Source organism: Hibiscus syriacus, unplaced genomic scaffold (genome assembly GCF_006381635.1).
Source record: "Hibiscus syriacus cultivar Baekdansim isolate YM2019G1 unplaced genomic scaffold, ASM638163v2 tig00113724_pilon, whole genome shotgun sequence".
NCBI lineage: Eukaryota > Viridiplantae > Streptophyta > Magnoliopsida > Malvales > Malvaceae > Hibiscus > Hibiscus syriacus.
Window position 1 is genome coordinate 2,049,832 of NW_024063470.1, and position 17,409 is coordinate 2,067,240.

The 17,409-nt window shown below is 34.9% G+C and overlaps 1 protein-coding gene and 1 long non-coding RNA gene across 2 annotated transcripts; one reads left to right on the forward strand and one right to left on the reverse strand.

Annotated features, from left to right (window-relative positions):
* Window positions 1-1,341: 1,341 nt before the first annotated feature.
* LOC120187287 lies at window positions 1,342-6,831 on the reverse strand. Its single transcript, XR_005522274.1, has 3 exons — window positions 6,715-6,831; window positions 3,310-3,314; window positions 1,342-1,371 (listed from the first exon to the last, which is right to left on the reverse strand). It is a non-coding gene; the product is annotated as an uncharacterized LOC120187287 (long non-coding RNA).
* On the forward strand, window positions 6,709-17,032 carry LOC120187286. The gene is made up of 10 exons (XM_039191039.1): window positions 6,709-6,892; window positions 7,435-7,601; window positions 7,678-7,742; window positions 8,113-8,153; window positions 8,373-8,461; window positions 8,551-8,664; window positions 8,769-8,846; window positions 9,053-9,118; window positions 9,499-9,579; window positions 16,755-17,032. The coding sequence occupies exons 1-10, from the start codon at window positions 6,766-6,768 to the stop codon at window positions 16,860-16,862; spliced, it is 936 nt and encodes a 311-aa protein (XP_039046970.1). The 5' UTR covers window positions 6,709-6,765; the 3' UTR covers window positions 16,863-17,032.
* The last annotated feature ends 377 nt before the right edge of the window (window positions 17,033-17,409 follow it).

Here is a 17,409-nt window from a genome sequence, read left to right on the forward strand (position 1 = left end):
CACAAATTTTATTGAAGTTAAACTTTAGCTTTGGTAAGCCTCTCACTAGATCATTTTTCATTATCTTATCTAATATGCTCATGCTAGCATGTCCAAGTTTTCTACGCCATAAGCATAAACCATTTTAATCTTTAACAATTAGGCATACAATATAACCTTTATCACACAATTGACTAATTCTACGTGGATTATGCTTTAATCCGTTGACATATAACACATTTTAAATAAAGATGGAAGAATTGTTTCCAATTGAACTGATTCCTTCAATGTGGCCTTTAGAGTTGTCACCAAAACTTACTAGTCCTCCACTTTTAGGTTTGAGCTTTTTGAAACGGTTCTTGTCACCAGTCATATGTCTTGAGCATCCACTATCAAGGTACCAAGAATTTACGCTTTTGTTTTGTGCCTTGTAACAATGCTCATCCACCTACAAAATAAGATTAATTTTCTATTTTTGGTACCCAAATTCTTTTGGTTCTATAGGAATTAGTTCCTAATAATTTAATCCCCTTAGGTATCCATTTTTCTAGGATATTTTTGTCTTTAGTAGCGATTAATTCTTTGGGGACCCATATGCTTTTAACAACTTTCTTATTAGAGGTTCTTTGGGGACCTCTATTTTTTTTATTGTCTATAGCTATTTTTAACATATTTGGATTTAGAAGTTTGGTCTTTTTAAAATCGGTTTGCTCCAACCTTGTTAAAAGAAGCTTTGAGATCATCAAATTACTTTTGAAGATCATCATGGAACTTTGAACGTAGGTTGTGCAAGTCTTGATTTTTCTTTTCAAACTACTTAAGTTTGAATTGCATATACTTGATTATACTTTCAAGTCCATTGTTGGTCTTGGATAAGAGATCATTTTCGCTTTTTAATTTTGAAATATTATTCTTATGTTTTGAAAGTATGATATCAAATTCCTAAGCTAACTCATCTTAAGTCTCTTGTAATTCATCAAAAGAATATTCATTTGATGTAGATGAATTAGAGGTTACCTTAGAGTTGTCCTTTATGGCCATGAGACACAAATTTCCTACCTCTTTCTCTTCTTCATCAGAGCATTCTTCATTACTCCATATAGCAATATGTGCCTTTTGTTTCTTCTTATTGGACTCTTTCTTCTTTAATTGAGGGGAATCGAATTTGATATGCCTCAACTTTTTACACTCATAAAAAATTATGGAATCCTTCTCTTTTGATTCATTCTTGAAGCCCTCATTCTTTGAAACCTTTTTCCTCTATTGGACCCATGAATCTCTTGAATCATTTGGAAAATATTGTCATCTCTTTATCTTAATTATCTTAATTAGAATCACTCTCATCTTTTTTTAGATTTAAGAGCAATGCCAATGTTTTTATTTTTTCTTCATCTCTTTATTTTCGTTGTCTTTCTTTTCTTGCTCTTCTTCTTCCATTACCATTAACTCATTAGTAAGCAAATACCCAATGAGCTCATCAAGATTAAGGGTCTTTAGATTCTTTGTTTCAACTAAGGATATCTTCTTGGATTGCCATGACTTGGGAAGATTATAGATCATCTTCCTAACAAGCTACTCATTAGGAACGACTTCTCCAAAGCCTTTGAGAACATTTACAATAAATAAAAATTGATGGTCATGGCTTTAATATCCTCAGCCAATCTCTTCTTGAAGTCTTCATAATTATGATTGAGAAGGCTAATTGTACTTTTTCTTACCTTATTTGTTCCTTCATGAGTAACTTCAAGATTTATCTAAATCGCTTAGCATGGGAACAAGATGACACTCTCTCGTATTCATCAGGGCCAACTACACAAAATATAATGTGCATGACCTTACCGTTGAGATGGAACATTTTTCTTTCTTCTTCATTCCATTCCTCCATATCCATAGTTGGAGTAGTGTGACATTTCATCATGATGCTTCATGCTCTAAAATCATTAGCTTGAATGAAAACCATCATCCTATTATTCCAATAGGCATAGTTGGATCCATTAAAGTATGGAGGCCGCTTGATGGGCTGAGAATCATTAACTATGTCAAAGTTTGAAGTAGATGCCATTGAAGGCTTGAAAACATATTGAACTCTTCTAGGATCTTCTCAAGATATGGTTAAACCTTCCAATTATTCTAACTCTAATACCAATTATTGAGTCAATCGAACCAATAGAATGACCAATAGGGGGTGAATTGGCAATTAAAAGAGTGATAAAAGTTTTTTGCAAAAAAATAAGAAAAATTAGACAAGTAATTTTAGAGTGGTTCAACTTCTTCAATGAAGTCTACATACAATTCATTAGTTTCCACACTAAGGATTTCAACAAATTCACTAATTTGTTCAAATTTTTTAGGACAAGGTGTAACCTTACAACACATTTAGACTTATACCCAAAAGTCTCAAGTGTACAACCCTTCCAAAAAAGAAATTACAAATAGCAAACTTTGAAATATTTCTTACAAAGAATGTGTTTGCACAATTTAGAACAAATAGAACACTTGAAAGAATAAAATAAAGAAATACAAAAGTGTTGTTGAAACAATTTTTTAGCCTTTGTGATTGCTATGGTTTCCTATTTGATTTATTGTCTTCATATATGACTTGGAATCTTGTTTTTATATCCCTTGATTCAATTCTAGTCGTTTGAGTTGTTGTGAGAGTTCATAGAGCCGTTGGGATGAAATTTCTCGTAATAAATGATGCCTAGATACCTCGAGTATCGATACTATTGCTTGGAGTATCGATATTGATTGCATTAAATAAAAAATTCTAGCCATTGGGGAGAGGGGAGTATCGATACTCTACTTAAAGTATTGATATCAATATTGATACTTGCACAATATCAATACCAAAATAGCCTACTGAAATTTGCATTTGTCAAAAGCATTAAGGGAGAATCGCTGCCAGTATTGGTACTGTTCTTGCAGTATCAATACTGTAAGGTTAAAAATTAATTTTTGACTCAATTAAAATCCGAAACCCTTCGTAAAAAAGTTTGAAATTTTTCCCAGTTTATGACTAAAATTTTTCAAAAAATTTAGGAGTAAAAATGGAGTTTTTAACTTTTCATATTTGAACGATTGAATCAAATATAATATTGAAAACTGAATAAAAATATTCTTAAAATTTCTTTAAAAGTATTAATTTTTGGTATATTAAAAATATCAAAGCATGGTTCAACATATAGTTTAAATTAAAATAATATAAACCTTATAGTTTATAAACTCAATACAAAAGTAAGGGTCATATTCATATACATGCCCTTTAAAAGAATAATACAATCTCTGTAAGGAATGTTGGAAATCCTGCCGCGATGGAGCTTCTCGAACAACTCAAGCTACTAGACTACGAACAAATATATCTGAACACTAAGCTTACAAAATTTAGTAGTATAATCTCTCTAGAGCACCATTATGAATCTCATAAACATAAGCATGCTAGAAGACATTAATCAAGTGCTACCTATTTAAGGTTCAACAATTCTACCACTATAGTCTGAGTTTCACACATCCCTTAGTCTTCTGCTAAGGGCCTCACTATTAGTATATATATATATTGAGTCTTTAACCATAATATCATATTATTATGCATCATCATATTTAATACACAATCATCACACAACACAATGATAGTATTCAATATTACATAGTCACGAAGTACAATCACATATGAGAAAACCCAATCATCACATAGCCTCGGTAAAATTTCCACTTAAACATAACATTGGTTTGGTGTCACATGGATGTCAAGCCAAGCATCATGAGTATCTATCAATCAAAAATCAATGCAATCAAATATGTATACAAGGGTACTCATAGGACACACACATCATTCAATACCACACAAGGACAATCAAGGTAGCCTAGTTACCCATTAACATAGTTCAACACAATTAGGTTTCATCCCTTCACTCGCCTCTATCTCACTCGTTCTCACATCTAAAACATTATGCAAAACTTTATTAGTTTTTTACGTCTATTATTTTGTTAGACCACTATGTTCTACTCATTAACCTCAAGGGCATTTTGGTTAATTTTCACCTATTGATGTGTTTCTAGCGTTTTACGTTCTTAAGATAATTACTATTACCAGTACCCACTTGATATATTATTTAGTGGCTTACTACTTGACTCAAAGTTCATTAATCGCAATAACTCTCTAACTACTCTCATCACAAGTTCGTATGATACATCATATCGCTTACAAGAGCATTCTTTGGAATGATACTTCTTTCATGATTGTTCGATACGTGATCGATTAAGGATACTTTGAGGTATTCTACCGTTAAGGGTTTTATGGATATAAATCACTCTCAAAAGTGTCATTAGTTGCTTTTAACAATTTAAGCCTCTAGCAGGATAAATCTCACTATTGCGGGTTATCCCTCACTCTTACAAGCCTTTAAAAAATTATATTTGTGCACCTAAAATAGGTAGTATTGTTACCATACATGCAATATTGATACTTCCTTGACAAGTATAGATACTCCATTCAGTATCGATACCAAAAAATAGCTTCAAAATTGCCAAAAATCACCTTAGTATCGATACTAACACCTCCAATATTGATACTAGATGAGTATTATCAATACTCCCCCTTACACTATTGATACTACCCTTATAAAATGCCTAAAAATCAACCTAGTTCATTTAGTATCGATATTGTTAATCCAATATCGATACTTAAACCCAGAAATGTCTCGTTTAGGCTCGGGAAACACTTAAAATCCTCATAAACACTTTAGTTTAACCCAAAATTATGCTTTACAACTTAGGGGAGAACACAAGCTTTACAATAAAAACGTCATCTAGGGCAAAATCAAGCAAGAACCCCCAAACATGCTTAACACCCAAATCTTCAATAAAACATCATATTTAGGAAAGTCATAACACCACAAAGGATTAGAAATACACTACCTTGATAAAGAATCCCAAAATGAAACTCATTTGCTCAACTATCACTCTCATCTTCTTCCTTTAGCACTTGGTAGCTTTTATACTCTTCTTTAGCCAACAAAAGATGCAAGAATTTCTTAACATACATAAGGGTTGTAAGAAATAATTGAGACAAATTAAAACCTTATTTAAGTATGGAAAAATGCTCTTACCAGTCATTTGATGTTATGGAGATTTAAAAAAGAAAAGATGACGAAGAAAAATATATCACAAACAATTATACTCTTGGAATCACTAATACATCATGTATATACTCACGTAGTACGATTGGTATCTAGGGCTAAATGATATAAAATTGATTATCACTGTTGATTTATCTACGGCTAAATGATATCAAGTATCATGATTTTTTTATTACGAGATTATTAAGTGATATCGAGTAGTTCATTGTTGTTGATATAATTGTGTTAATAAGTCTCAGAGTCATTGATTAACTTATTGTTACTGATACCTTTATGCAGTATACTAAAAAATGTTGGTAAGTAAAATATCCCAGTTAGTGATGATATATGTTTATGCTCATCGCTTTTTGTTTATACTCACGTAGTCGCTTTGCATACTTATATTTATGAGTTGTTTGAAGTGTAATAGAATAGAAGTGTGTTGTGAGTTTGTAAAGCTCAATATTCAGATGTTTTCGTTGTTCATTTCAGAGGAACATCATCGTTGAAAAATTTCTAACATTTTCTTCTTAGAGTACAAAACTCGACTTATTTTATAGGATATGTGCATCATTAAGACACTTGTTTTATATTTTGAGTATGTAGCTGTAGTTCTATTATTATTTTGATTTATTTTTTTATTTCTACTATAACAACACGAAGCTTCGATTTGTATAATTGTTTTACAATTGCTATCGATCATTTTATTATGAAAAATTCAAGTATGTGATATATTAATAGAAATATTAAAAGATTTTAATTTTTTTTTTATCGTTTTGATGATTGAATAGGATATTTTAGATTATAAAAATTATATTTTACGTTATTGATTTTTAGAAGGAAAAAAAGTTGTCCAAAATTAAACTCAAAATTTAATATCAATAATGATTGAAGCGATATTCCTTATAACAGCACAAATTTAATCGACTTTATATGATTACTTTTAAATATCAAATTTTAGATTTTAAAATTAATAAATGCATCAATCATAGAGAAAACCACAAGATGTTGGACTATATGTTTTTAGATTTTTATATATATTTGAACTTTCATCCTTTTAAAAATTTAAATAATACTATGTTTCAAAATTTGATGTTATCACATAATCTTGTTTAATAATTTTATGAAAAAAATACCATAATATTTTATTAAATTAAAGTTCAAAATATCAATTTCAGACAAAAAGAGTAAAGGTGTTATTTTGAGAGAAAATGGTAAGTCTAAGGACCATTTTAGAAATTACGTTTTTGTTGCAATTTTAACATTTAACTGTGGGAATGATGGGAGTTTAAACGCAAGGACCAATTTGTTCAATACGAATTGCATATGAACTAGTTTATTCATTTTTCAATCAAAGGACTAAAATACAATGTAGTAGTTAATACATGGACTTGTATGATACTTTTACCGAGATTTTGGTTCTTTTAGGGCCCGAGATTTGGGGTTTTAGAAGAGAGAAGAATGAAGGACATGAAACAAATAAATGAATTATAAATAAATGGGTTGGGCCTATGAATTTGGGTCAAAACACCTTAATATATACGTAATAGATTTCAAATTCGGATCAAAGCCGGGGCAGGCAAAAGTCCGCCCGCCCGTAATATCGCCATTCCTATCCTACCTGCTATTTTAAGAAGGGAAGCTAAGAAGAAGAAGCAAAGGAATAGTGGTGATGGGTAGAGTTAGAAATTGGTGGAGCCATTCAAAAACTGTTGCTTTAATCTGGTTTTCCTCTCTTGCTTTGTTTTACTTTCTCTTCCAAATGGCTCTCCACAATTCAACTTCTCCTCCTCGTTTAGGTATTTTCTCTTCCCCTACCATGTTTTTTTTCTTCTTCCATATTCATTTAAATGATTTCTTAGCTTTTTATCACGAGATCCTAATTTTATCTTTTATGATCTAATGTCATTTTAGCTTTAAAATAATTAGTGGGCAGCTTAGTTGTACATCATGCGATCCTAATTTTTCATGTGAGCTTTAAAGTTGTCCTGGGTTTTTGACTTTTTGTTGCTGGGGTTTCATTAAACTTCATGTTTCCTTTTTTGGGTTTGGGATTTTCTTTTAGTGTAAATGTTTTTTTATTGATTTATTAGGAAAAATGAATACTTTTTTGTATGATTGTTTGAGTAAACCTGACACTATTTAATTTTGATGGTTTTAGGCTTCAAATCACTAGAACATTATGTTGCCAGTTGTGAATTCGTGGTGTTAATTCATCATGTTTGCCTTAGTTATTAAAAACTCTTTATGTTATAGTTTTCTTTTATAAAATTCTTGATCATCATATTACTGAACTTAGATTTGAGTATGTTAACTATGTTAGGGTTTTTTTTTGTGTCAGATTCTTTCGTGTCATATAGAATTAGAAGATCAACATTGTATGATAAAATGGAAAGGAGTTTGGAGGAACATGGAGCAGCTTTTCTAAAACATGGTGAAACTTCGCAGTCACTGACACTTTCAGATCTCTTTACTTTGAAAGATGGATATGTTACACCTGTGCTTAAGGTAATACATGAGTCAACTGAGATGTAATCAATCCTTCCAGACTAGCGGTTAGTAATGACTTTCGTCTTCGTTGCAGGCTGCAGATCCTCCTGTACGAGCCAACATTCTGTATATGAGCACAAAATACGCAGAGCCCATCTCGTAAATTTTGTTTCCATCAGAATGCGTTTTGTTTTTATTAAATTTATGACCTACTTGCTTATTATCGGAACATTGACCCTAGAAGTAAAATGCCTGTGCTAGTGACTTTTATTTGATCTTAGTTATGTGTGATTTCCCGTCATGCCACTTCAGCAAAGTACAAATTAGAACATCTACTTTAGTTGTACCAATTAAGAACTCAGCTTTCTGGTTTGAGTTTGAAACAGGCTTTCTATGGTATGTAGGACTTTGAGATAATTAATGGGGACTTATATTTAGTATTTCCATTATATGCTAAACACTTTTTGTGGGTTGAGAGTTGGGGAGGGGTCCTTACATGGTAGTCTGATGCATGCTTTTCTTGTCACAGAGAGGCTGTAAAACAAGTGTTTGATCCATACTTTGACAAAGGTAATCTCTTGTAAAGAAGTATGTGTTTATGCTACAGTTTCTTCCACATATTTCCTTCAGTTATTTTGGTAATCTATTGGATTTAATTTATTTGATACTTTTTTAATAACAAGAGTAGTTTAGATAACTTTATTTAATTATTCATTCAGTTATTTGATAACTTCTGCCTTTTCTGTATTTATTCTCATGTGTTTGTTTGCTTATATATATTTTGGTTAGCTATCTGGTTTCAGAACTCTAGTTTGTACCATTTCAGTATGTTCCACGCCTCGCATCATATTGAACCTGTTCCTGCCTCTGAAGTTGAGGTAAACTGCCTGTTAGAGCTACTTTGGTGCCCTTCTTTTCAGCTTGTTAGTCGTTGGGTTTGATTTTTAAGCCTCTTTTCTCTTTTCAGATTGAAGCCGAAGTAGCTGTTGTTAAAGCCGTTGTGGAGGGGCTATGCCCTTTAGAAATTGTCTTAGACAGGGTAGTTTTAACTTCGACTGGTGTGCTCCTTGGTTGCTGGCAGGTTACTTCTTCAATTATAGTCTTTATTCCCCCTGCTGACCTGTCAAAATAAAAGGATTTTGTACTTTTTAGTGCACTGTTGAACGCTATCTCTTTCCTTTCTAGGTAATTTCTGGAACAGATCCTGCAGAAATTCGTGCTAAATTGAGAACGGCACTTCCAAAAGCTCCAGAGAAGCAACTTGTAAGATTCTTGTGAAAATCTTAATTTTGGTCAAACTAGTAATATTCAAATGGCAATGTTGTGAATTTAAGGGCTATGCTTTTTTATGGAAATGTCTTTTCTTGTCTTAATTCTTATTTAATGGTTTTGGCATCGTTGTCGGGATCTGTCCTTATTTTCTGACAATAATAAGAATTAAATGAGTATTTATCTACTTACTTTTGCAGTATGATGCTGCTATTCTTCACACATCTTTTGCCAGGCTTCTGAGTCACCCTAAAGCTTCACTCATGGTATTGTTTTGATATTCTATTTAGTTACGATAATTTTTAAAGTTCTATTTAGTTACAGTAATTTCCTTTTTATTTTCTTAATTTTATGATGTAACATGCATGAAAGAACATTGAGATAAGTTACAATCCTTTTCATATTGCCATGATGGTTGAACCTTGAATTACAAAAAGTAATCGCTGTTGTAATTTGGTGAAAGCCAATTTTGCGGACTTGAACATAATAAGGTTTCCTTAACTCTTGTACGAGTGAACTGTAACTTTATGCTTCTCAGGGAAAAGAAATGGCTGGCAAATCTTGTTATATATAGTTTCAGTGTTTAGGTCAAATGGAAAATAACAGTTATCATGAATCATGTGTATATAATGCATGTTTTATGCAGGACACCGATAATACTTCAAACCTGATTGAACTGTTGCGTAAGCTGGTCTCTCAACTCAACAATAAAATCCGCGGATTTAAGGCAAGTTGGTATACTTTGTATCATCACTTGTCATATGTGTTTGCGTTGTTTGAATAGCTGTCTATGCATAAAAATCTCACATGTGCATGATCGTCATTTTTCAGTTAATCACCTTATAATTCCCCTTCTCTTCACATTTCTTAAAATTCATATTCTAAATCTCTGAATCACAAAAGAAAATTCAAAACTATGCAACTTCACAACTTGTCTTTGTCCCTATTGACAATTCATGCAACAGCAGCATGAAATTCTTTCACATACGAGTGATAGATGCAGTTCTGTTTTAGAAAAGATTTACTGATAAATAGTTGAACTAACCTGAACCGGAATTGCTTTGGATCAGTATGATATTTTAATTGTCCTGTAAGAACAATTGTATGTTGTATGTCCTTTAAGGACAATTAATTTAAGGTGTTAAAGAACTCACTTATCGAAGAACATACAAATGACTACACAATGTACATTGTATGTTCTTCAATATCTAAGTTCTTTGATGTTGAACTGCGGAACCTCGCAACCTGTACAAAACATGGCTCCGAGAAACTTTCAAGCTCATTTTGAGGGAGAAGACCTAGGGAATGGTATCCAATTTATCGATTCTTCCCCATCATATCTTAGGAGGTACTTAAGTATCGGAGTTGTTTGATATGTAGTCAAATAACATGAATATCGAAAACACGAACCCTCTTGTACTAGGCATAGCATTAGTCTACCGGCTAGTACATGGTTGAATGGAAATGCATTCTTATATTTGTAATCCATGTTTTCGTGCAACTAACGGTTCATAAATCATTTCTGGGGAAAATTTCTGATGGAGAGAGTGAGAGGGCAGATATTCTGGTGACAAAGATGGAGAGGTTCATGGAGGGGGTACTTGGTCTGCGTTCGTTGATAACCTTAGTAGAAGAGTGAACAGAAGAACATTAGGGGAACATTTTAGTTATCATGGAAAAGTTATTAGGGTGTTTATTCCTTTTATTAACAACAGACCAAAATACAAGGATTGTACGTTTGCATTTGTCCATTTTGCTAGCAGGAAGGATCTGTGCAATGCGATGGAGAAGATGAATAAGGTCAGGATCGACGGGAAGATTATTTCTGTTTCAGTAGCTTAATATGACAAGTTAGCTGGGATGAAGAATCGTGAAGGGAATACTGAGGAAGGCTTCAAAAGGGTAGATAGAGGAGAGTGGAAGGGCAAACGAATGGCTTCTCCAGCACAAGTGAAAGAGAAAATGGAACGAATGAACAAGTTCCATGATGGAAGAACTTATAGAGACACTGTAGTTGGGGTGAAGAAAGTTCCAGAAGGTCTTCGAGTTAGCAGTCAAAGGAATACAAAGGAAGAGAAGAAATCTTTGGATGTCTTTATCCCGATGGAAGAGAGATTATGGTTGAAATCTTCACTTACTGACATTTGCAAAGATATTTTTGAAGTAGAATTTGTGCAGAAAGCCTTACGAAATGAGGGCTTCAAAGTTAAGGTGATAAGGTGGGGATGTGCGAAGAATGCGTGTCTGGTGGTGTTTCAGTCGGTTGATGAGAGAAGAATTGCAATGGAAGAAAAATGGGAAGCTTTAACATTCTGGTTTGATATATTGGAGCCAGTGGTAGAGGAGGGGGGTATCCCATTAGCTTATTGTGCGATTTCAATTATTGGTGTCCCATTAAATTGTTGGTCGGTCCCGTTCTTTTCTAGCTTAGCATCCAGATGGGGCAAGGTTGTAAAAATCCAAGATCAAACTGCACACAGAGTGGACTGTAGAGTGGCGCAGCTGTTACTAAGGGTTGAGAGTCCATTTGACATTCCAGAACAAACCAGCATCACTACGTATGGGAGAAAATTCATGATTAAAATTAAAGTTGATGGTGCTGAGGATTTTTTCCCAGAATTAACATATATGGAGGTAGAAGAAGCTGCAGAGGAACCATAGGAGGAAAGCTCTTCGGATTGGAGCAATGAAGACGTGCAGAAACGACAAGAAGAGCAGGAGGGAGTACAGGAGTTGTTAGTACCCCAAAATAGGATTGAGTATTGGGTTAGAAGTTCTCAACAAGGCAAAAACACAACTACCGAGGGAGGTTTGAATTTAAACATAGGTAGGAAAAATACATTTGACTTGTGCAAAGAAGTGACAGAAGTAGGTGATGTCTCTACACAGCGGGAAAAGTCAGAAGAAGTTAATGAAGGGAGAGAAAATGAGAAAAGTTTGGGAGGTGGTTTTATAGAGCAGGATATAGTTGACTGCGAAAATGGGCTTATTAGGGGCCCGGTTTTAAATTCCAGGAGTGGGCTGGAGCTTGAGGAGGAGAGATTAAGCAAGGGTTGCTGTTTCGAAATAACAGATAATAATGTTGTGCAATGTCAAACTCATGTGCATGTGGGAACTGTTTTCCTGACCTCCCAAAGAAATTCGGGGACTGTATTTGGGAGTAGATTGAGAAGGGGCAAATACAAACATGTTTATTCAAGATCTAGGTCGAGGGGAACTAGGAGTTGTTTAGGTACAAGTTCGGATTATGTACATAACAACGAGGAGGAGGATGGGGCAGAGGCATTGGAGAGCTGGAATGTTAGTAAATTGTTAGGGGTCACATTTAGAGGGGGGAAAAAGCTTTTATGAACAGAGCAATTCCATTGATTAAGGAGAGAGGAGTACATGGGGGAAATTAAGGGGTGATGGTTTCCAAGGTTATGATAGGATATAGATGATTAGTTGGAATTTACTGACTTGGAATGTTAGAGGTTTGGGTAGGAGGATAAAGGCTAGAGCTGTAAGGAGGGTTGTTGATGAGAGAAAGCCTTTAATTTTTTTCATTCAGGAATCGAAAAAAGAAGTGTTGACCCCGTTGGTAGTGAGGAAAATGGGAGGTAATTTGTTGACAGCTTCGGTAATTTCAGCAGCTGAAGGTTCTGCTGGAGGTCTGATTACTTTATGGAATGAAAAAGAGTGTAAGGTTATAGAGGAGGTCATTCATAGGAGATATGTAGCAGTTAAGGGTATTATTGATGAGTCACAAGGAGCTTGTTGGTTCATAAATGTGTATGGTCCAAGTGTGGATTCAGAAAAGGAGGCGTTTTTTGGGGAGCTGTTATCATTCTTAGAGAATATAGACTGTCCAATGTGTCTCGGAGGAGACTTCAATGTGGTAATGTCACAGGAAGAGAAGATCGGAGGTGCAGTTAACTTAGCTACAATGTTTGCTTTCAAAGATTTTGTAAGCAAAGCTAATTTACTGGATTTGCCTCTGGTTGGAGGCCGATTTACATGGTGCAACAATAGAGATATCCCAACTTATGAGAGGTTAGATCGATTCCTAGTGGACCAAAGATTTCTATCTTTGTTCCCTATGATAACTCAAAGACTCCTAGAAAGGTCTGTTTCTGACCATAATAGCATCTTGCTGGAAAATAGGGGCTGGAATTGGGGTTCTAAACCGTTCAAATTGTTTAATTATGTCTTGGAAGAGGATGGGTTTTGTAAGATGATGGAGGGAGAACTTGTCAAGCTTTGTGATGTGGAGAATAGGCAACTAATCTCTAGTGTACTAAAAGGAGTGCAGGAAGCAGTGAAGAAATGGTATGGGAAGGGATATCTTGAGATCCCTGGGAGAATAAATAGGTTGGAGAAAGAAATTCAGATGATGGAACTTAATTTGCAACAAGGTCTCTCCACGGTGTCTATGAAGAACCTAGTGGAAGCAAAGAAAGAGCTGTGGGACTTGTATAAAAAAGATGAACTGATTTGGTTTCAAAAGTCAAGATTGAAGTGGAATTTGAATGGGGATAAGAACACTAGATTTTTCCACCAGTGTGCAAGAGGTAGAGGAAGGAGAAATAGTATCAAATCCATCAAAGTCGATAATGAAGACATTTCAGATCCAAAACTAATTAAAGCTTCGGTGGTGCACTTTTTCAAGGGTTGTTAAACTAGGAAAATACATTGGAAGTTGAGGAACCGGACTTGGATTTTTTAAAGCTCTCGAATCAGCAGAGTATGGCCCTCGAGAAGCCTTTCTCTGAAGAGGAAATTTGGGGTGTAATCGCTAATTCGGATAGTAACAAAGCACCTGGCCCTGATGGACTGAATTTAGGCTTTTTTAAGAAGTTTTGGCCAAGTCTGAAGGAAGTTTTGCTGCTGTTTTTTAAGGAATTTTATGAGGGAAAGGAATGGGACATGGAAACCAATCACTCTTTCCTCTCTCTTATTCCAAAGAGGGACAATCCGGAGGGGCTTGAAGACTTTAGACTTATTAGTCTTGTTGGGGGTTTCTACAAAATTCTTTCAAAAGTTCTTGCTAGAAGGTTAAGCTTGTGCATTAATGATGTTATTAGTCCATCACAATTCGCATTTATTCCGGGGAGACACATTTTAGATTGTTCGTTTATAGCAAATGAAGGCATCGATTGTTGGAGGAAAAAAGGATTGAAGGGAGTTGTCTTTAAGGTGGACTTCAAAAGAGCTTTTGATTCGGTTGATTGGAGAATCTTGCTAAAAATAATGAGTAAAATGGGGTTTGGAGCTAGATGGAGTTCTTGGATGTATAAATGTGTTTCAGCAGCTTCCATTTCAGTCTTGGTAAATGTCACTCCTACGGAAAAAATCAACATTACTAGAAGTCTAAGGCAGGGCTGCTCGTTATCCCCTTTGTTGTTCAATTTGGGAGGGGAATTGCTACATTTAATGTTGGTGAAAGCAGTGAACAAGGGGTTTTTTTCGGGTTTTGAATTAGGCTCTAATGATCGTTCTTTCATGTTATCTCATTTGCAATTCGCGGATGACTTAATAATTTTTAGTAAGGCTTCTAGTCATGATTTGGTGAATATTAGGAGGGTGCTTCTAATTTATGAACTGCTGGTGGGTTTGAAGTTGAATTTGTCCAAGAGCAGAATTTTTGGAATTAACGTGGGAGAGGAGGAGTTAGTTTCATGGGCAAAGGAAATAGGGTGCGTAAAGGGAGTTTTTCCATCGGAGTACTTAGGTCTTCCATTGGGGGCCAAGAGGAATACCGGTTGTACAAAAATTTTATAAGAGTTTGGCTGGTTGGAAGGCCAAGTCTTTATCTCTGGCTGGAAGGGTTGTCTTGGTCAAATCCGTGTTGTGCTCTATTCCAATTTACTACCTTTCTATTTTTCGGATCCCTATTAGAGTTCTCAACAAATTAAACTCTATCATGGCATCGTTTTTATGGGGGGAACATCAGAGAAAAAGAACATTCATTGGATCAAGTGGGATTTGGTGTGTAAGCCAGAGAAGTTGGGGGGTTTAGGGATCCCGAATCTGTTGTTATTAAACAGGGCTCTTTTGGGGAAATGGGTGTGGAAATTTGCTGCAGAGAAAAATTCTTGGTGGAAATCTGTTGTGTGATGTGTTTATAATATGGATCCTAATTCTTTGATGATCCGGAATACTTGGACAGCTCGTACTTCTTGGATTTGGAGAGGAGGAGTTAAGAACTTTTCAAGCGATGCATTTGGGGACTGTTTTAGGAGAAATTTGTGTGTTAGAGCAGGAAATGGAGAAACAGTTAAGTTTTGGCATGATGTTTGGTTGGGTTCGGTTCCTCTTAAAGATAGGTTCCCAAGGTTATTTGCTCTCTCGAATAACAAAGAGGGTAAGGTTGCAGAATTCAGATTGCATATGATGCGAGTTGGGTTTGGGACATTCAAACGAGAAGGAATTTGGTGGATTGGGAGGTTGAGCAGTGGCTTCAAATTATCTCTCTGTTGAATAACTCTTCTTTGTCCCTAGTAGAGGAAGATTGTTGGATTTGGTTGGGAAATGGAGAGGGCTGTTTTACAGCAAAATCATGCTTGAAAGCTTATTTTGATAGAGAGGGTAATGATGAATTAGAAAGCAATTGGGAAAAATATGTTTGGAAAGGAGTAGCTCTACCACGTGTGGAATCTTTTGTTTGGCAACTTGCTCATCATAGAGTTGCGGTGAAAGAACTGCTGAAGAGAGGAGTTATTGGGGTTGAAGACTCTGTCTGCCCTATGTGCAGGAAGTACAATGAGTCGGTCGCTCATTTGTTTCTTCACTGCGAAGTGGTATGGGTTTTGTGGGAAGTTTTTAAAGTTATGGAATGTTTTCTTTGTGGTTCCTGGTTCGTTGATGGATTTCTTAATGGCCTGGGATGACCTAGTGCCACGATCTCACATATGGAAGTTATTCCAAGAGCAGTGTTGTGGTCTGTTTGGAAATGTAGGAATGAGGTGATTTTTCAGAAAGGGAAGTTTGATTCAGCGTTGTTCTTCATTACACGTTTCAGAACTGTTTCTTGGTTTGAAACATCAGTTGAGGATGTTCACTTTCATTTCGATTCTCTGATGGGGGATTTAAAACTAGCAGATCAACTTGGTAATCCGAATAAGAAGAATTTCCTTCTTCTAGGTGGAGTCCTCCTCCGAAAGGGTTTTTAAAATTAAATGTTGATGGTGCAATGGTTAAAGATTGGGATAAGGGTGGAATAGGTGGCTTGATTAGGGATGGCAGTGGGTTGGTGCTTGGGTCATTTTCAGAGAAGGTAGGGGGAGGTCCTCCTTTACTCGCTGAGCTTTTGGCTATCAATAGAGGGTTGATTCTTATTGAGGAAGTTGAAGTTGTTTTCTGTCCAAATCAGAGGATCATATTGGAATCGGACTCTTCTAATGCTCTGAAGTGGATTAATAATTCGAATCTTAGTACTACTTTGTTTCAATCCTTGGTAACGGATATAGCTTCTACTGTGGAGAGGAAGGGTATTATCACAAGACACATCTCGAGAGCAGCTAATTGGGAAGCGGATGAATTAGCTAAAGCTGGCATAGGCTGACTTTAGGTTTGTGTAATTGTTAAGGTGTTATGTCTCGGTTGTTACTATTTAGGGTGTATTAGGGTGTTTTATGCTTTTAGAATCATGGTTGTTCTGTTTTGTAAGATGTTAGGTGTGGAGGTGTATTATTGTTCTCATTAATAAAAGTTAGAGGCACTCTTTCCCTCCTTCCAATGTCCTTCATGTTATGTTTGTAACACGTAGGATAAGAAGGGGGTTTTAATGAGACCTTATTCTATCAAAAAAAAAATCCATGTTTTCGTGCACTTCAACAACTATATATTACACACATATACATATCTATAAGATTGTGTTTGAACTCTGATGTTTGTACTCTGATGTTTGTACATATGATTCAGGCGACGGTGTCGGAACTGTGGTATGTAGAGGAATATGATGTGTTGGCCCTTGCCTTAAACGGAAATATGAAGGTGCGTAGGTTCCACATGGGTTGCACAAGAGGCTGAACTTCCAAATTCAGATGCTATTTTGAGCATATTTCAACTCCCCTTAATTATAACCCCACTTCTCCTGGAGGCTTTAGCTGATAGCAGGCTTCATTGTACAGTTCATGGCTTTATTCAATATTTTTAACTTGCATATCTTCTTAATACTCAATCTGGGATGTTATCAGTGAGTTTGATTTTGATATTTGATATTATATATATATATATATATATATCTAAAAGAAGTTATTAATGAGGATGTTATACTTGATAAGTTTTTTATTAAATCTTTTAAAATAAAATAAGATGAAAATAACGGTTTTAAGTAGTGAAATAAGATTTTTAAGTATTAAATTAGAAAGATAAAAATAATATAGAGGCGAAATTAAAAGAAAAAGAAAACCTCTTATACCCGCTGTGTTAAAAGCTTGAAACATCCTTCATAGGGATATAAATCAAATAGTGTTGGATGAATCATTGGTGAATGTTTTGTTTAATGCTCGTTTATTCAGTTTATTCAGTTAAATAAATGAATTTGAATAATTTTTTTGCTTATTTAATAAACAAG